Genomic DNA, 3,961 nt, shown 5'->3' with positions numbered 1-3,961 from the left:
TTAGTTTTCTACTTGTAAAATACGCACACAAATTATATTGGCTAATATTGGAAAAAAACAAATATTATTTGAATTTTTAAATAAGAAGTTTTTTTTTCCTAATTTGATTGGAATTAATAAAATATTTATTTTCTTAATATGTGTTTGAGAAAAACTGAAATGCGGAGGAGAGCGTGCAGAGGAACATCCTAGGGTTTTTGTTGCGCCTGCAACGACAACTTTTCATAGTGCTCTGCAATCTTGCCATCAATGCCAGCAATACGACCTTCTTTACTCATCAGCAAAGTCACGAGTATCATGAAACCCCCTAGGGGGAGGACGCAGAGCCTCCCCCCATTGAAAATGGAACTAGGCAAGAGAATGAGGAAGAAGCCAGACTAGAGGAACAAAATGGAGACAGAGCGGATACGAATCCACAACAAGCCAAGATAGCTGACAATGATCATCCCAAAGTCACTTCAACCACCTGCAAACCAGTGGCTGTTGAACGTCCAAAGATAGTACTCCCAAGTCACCGAATCAATGCTCAGATACAGTACATGAAAGACCACACTCTGATCGGCAAGTTTATAGGCTTATGGCCAACCGAGAAAGCTCTGCATGGCTGGATAGCAGCTAAATGGAAGCCGAAAGGACACATCACACTTCAGCTAGGACCCAAAGGGTTCTTCACGGCCATCTTCAACTGCTTAGAGGACCGAAACAGGGTTCTAGATGGAGGGCCATATTTCTTCAACGCAGCCGGCTTGTATCTGAGGGAATGGACAACGCGCTTCAACCCGGATAAAGAAGACCTCAGCTGGGCCCTAGTCTGGATTCATCTTTACTCTCTCCTTGTGGAATACTGGGACGAAGCTTCCCTACAAGACATTGGGAATGGTATTGGAGAATTTATCAAAGTTGCAGAGGAAACAAAGCTTCGAAGATACACCTCCTATGCCCAAATCTGTGTCTACATGCACCTCAGCAAGGCACTACCGGATGCGGTAAGTCTCTATCACGACGATGATGAATGGGTTCAGCTAATAGACTATGAACATGTTCCATTTAGATGCAGAAGATGCCATGCTTTGGGTCACTTATTTAGGGACTATCCTTTAAATCAAAAACCCTCAAATCCTTCAGCACCTGATAAGCCTGATTCAGATGGCTTCACTAAAGTCGCCAATCATAGGAAAAACCATAAGAAACCAGCTTCAAATCCTAAGATGCCTCAAGCCAGCTCCTCCAAGCCCTCTACGAGCAATAGCTTTGAAGCATTAGCCCGACAAGATGACCAAAACTCTGATAACCCTGATCCCTCAGAGAGGGAGACCAAGAAGGACAAACAAGCTGGCCATGAAGATTCCAAGAAAACCCAAAAAGATCCCTTGCCTACAGATCCATCCCTCTCTACATTGCACAAGGTTTCAGCCTGGAACACTCAAGGAATGGAGGTAGATAACATGCAGCCTAACTCCATAACAGCAACAGAAATAACAGAAGGATTAAATGAATCTCAGCACATGGAAGAGGAACCAGAAAGCATAGATATTGGGGATCTGGACATTCCTGGCCTTGAGCAGGCATGTAAAACAAAAAATTATGACAAAATCCCAGAGCAACAATTGGAGAATCTGGAAGTGATTCTCTCACGAGCACAAAGGCAGAAATCCCTGGGCATTCAGACAGGAGGCCTCTGGGATGGGAAACATATCATCAAAGATAACAAAAAGCGTGGAAGGAAAACAGATCTCCAACGAACAATCCGCATTGGGGAGATGCTGGTGGAATCAGGGAGGTACTCCAAGCTTACAAAGTTCTACAACTCCCTCCCCAACATTTCTCAATGAAGTTAATATCATGGAATATCAGAGGGCTCAATAGCCCTGGGAAAGGTAGACTGATTAAAAATATGATACAGCAAGAGAAGCCACAAATCTTATTCTTGCAAGAAACCAAATGCAATTCAACCTCTCTGGAACGAACTGCAGCTAAAGCGTGGCCAGGATATCTCACAGCAGCAGTAGATGCCTCTGGTGCTTCGAGAGGCCTTGCCATCATTTGGGACGCTCGAACCATTATGCTCAATAACATCCATGCTAATAAGCACTTTATCCAAGCCACTTTTCACATTATAGGAACTAATATACATGGTCATTTAACCAATGTATATTTTCCCCAGGAAGCTTTGCACAAAATAGAAATTTTGAACACGCTTACGGCAATCAATACTGAACGAGAGCAATCAATATGGAACGAGAGCATCCCCTATGGATCACAAGGGGCGACTTCAACATGATAACCAATCTAGAAGAAAAAAGGGGAGGTCGGAACAGGCTGGACAAGGAAAGTTCACATCTAAAAGAATTCATTCAAAACAACTGGCTCATCGACATGCCATTCAACAATGGTCTCTATACCTGGAACAATAAAAGAGTAGGTTTGCATCAAATCGCTTCTCGCCTGGACAGATTCTTACTTTCAGACAACGCAATCCATCTTGGAGGAGATCTCTCAGCTTCTATTTTGTCGATCTCAGGATCAGATCACTGGCCAATCTCGCTCCAATGGTCTCGTCCTGGCAATACCACCCGAAGACCATTTCGCTTCGAGGCTTTTTGGATGTCACACCCAGATTTCAGCAACCTAATAAACTCAGAATGGAACAATTTTTCTCCTCCAAATGGCACAAAAATGTTCCAATTTCAGCAGAAGCTTAAGTACCTCAAAAGCAAGATCAAACAATGGAACCATGCTTCTTTTGGCAACATTTTCCAGGCACAAAATGCCCTTGATCAAGAAATGAAACAACTGCAGCAACGGATCATTTCAGAAGGAAGAACAGATGACCTGTTAGAGCAGGAAAAGTATCTTGAGTCTCAGATTTCAAAAAGGGCAAGTCAGGAGGAAACGCTCTGGAGGCAAAAGTCGAGGATAAGATGGCTTAAAGAAGGAGAAAAAACACAAAAAAAATTCACAGGACTACGATCCAAGGACGAATGAATAACAACATCACACATATTCAAAATGAGCAAGGGGTAAAGATTGAAACACATGAAGACATTGAGTGCGAACTTCTAAACTGCTTCAAGTAGGCACACCAAGAGTCACAGATTGACAGAACACAAGCCATAGAAAAAATTACCAGAAATATTCCAAAAGTTATTACAAAGGAACATAACCAACTCCTTCTTAGGCTGGTGGACTTACAGGAGGTGGAAACTGTAGTTCGTCAACTAAAAGAGGGGAAGGCGCCAGGTCCTGACAGTTTTACTTCAAATTTTTTCCACAATTTCTGGGAGCTGATAAAATTGGAAGTTTGGCAGGTAGTTGAGGAATCAAGAACATTAAGATGGATGCTTCCAGCCATGAACACCACCTTCATCGCTCTTGTTCCCAAGGAAGATCGGCCCAACACCCCTGACAAATATCGGCCCATTGCCCTGTGCAATGTAATCTACAAGATTGTCTCCAAAATTATAGCCTCCAGACTCAAATTGTTGCTCCCTCTTCTCATATCACCCGAGCAATCTGGTTATGTGGAAGGCAGACAGATTACGGATGGCATTATCCTCACTCATGAAATAATCCACTCCCTAAAGACTACCAAAAAGTCAGGTATGCTCCTTAAAATAGATCTTTCAAAAGCATTTGATAGCTTAAGCTGGTTGTACATACAAAAAATTCTAATTTCTTTTGGGTTTGCTCATCCTTGGGTAAGATGGGTCATGAGTCTCATTTCTTCCTCCTTCTTCTCTGTTCTGGTCAATGGCATTCCATCCCCCCCTTTCCATCCCTCTCGAGGCATCAGACAAGGAGACCCTCTCTCCCCCTTCCTCTTTGTTATTATGGCAGAAGGTCTTGGGCGCAGCATTAAAAAGCCCAACAATCCCAGAAGCTAAGAGGCTTATCCTTTCAAAACACCCCTGCTTTTACCCACCAGCAATTTGTGGATGACAACATGCTTTATGGTCACCCT

The 3,961-nt window shown here is 43.0% G+C and overlaps 1 protein-coding gene across 1 annotated transcript; it reads left to right on the top strand.

Annotated features, from left to right (window-relative positions):
• The first annotated feature begins 2,376 nt into the window (after positions 1–2,376).
• LOC149204730 (uncharacterized) lies at positions 2,377–2,985 on the top strand. The gene has a single exon (XM_089397193.1). It carries the CDS (start codon positions 2,377–2,379, stop codon positions 2,983–2,985), a length of 609 nt encoding a protein of 202 aa, XP_089253319.1.
• Positions 2,986–3,961: the final 976 nt, after the last annotated feature.

This window comes from Pinus tabuliformis, chromosome 1_2 (genome assembly GCF_031772625.1).
Source record: "Pinus tabuliformis cultivar Carrire ecotype Pingquan chromosome 1_2, CPIR1, whole genome shotgun sequence".
Taxonomy (NCBI): Eukaryota; Viridiplantae; Streptophyta; class Pinopsida; order Pinales; family Pinaceae; genus Pinus; species Pinus tabuliformis.
Note: the sequence above shows the minus strand (reverse complement) of the source record. Positions and strands in the feature narration are given on the sequence as shown.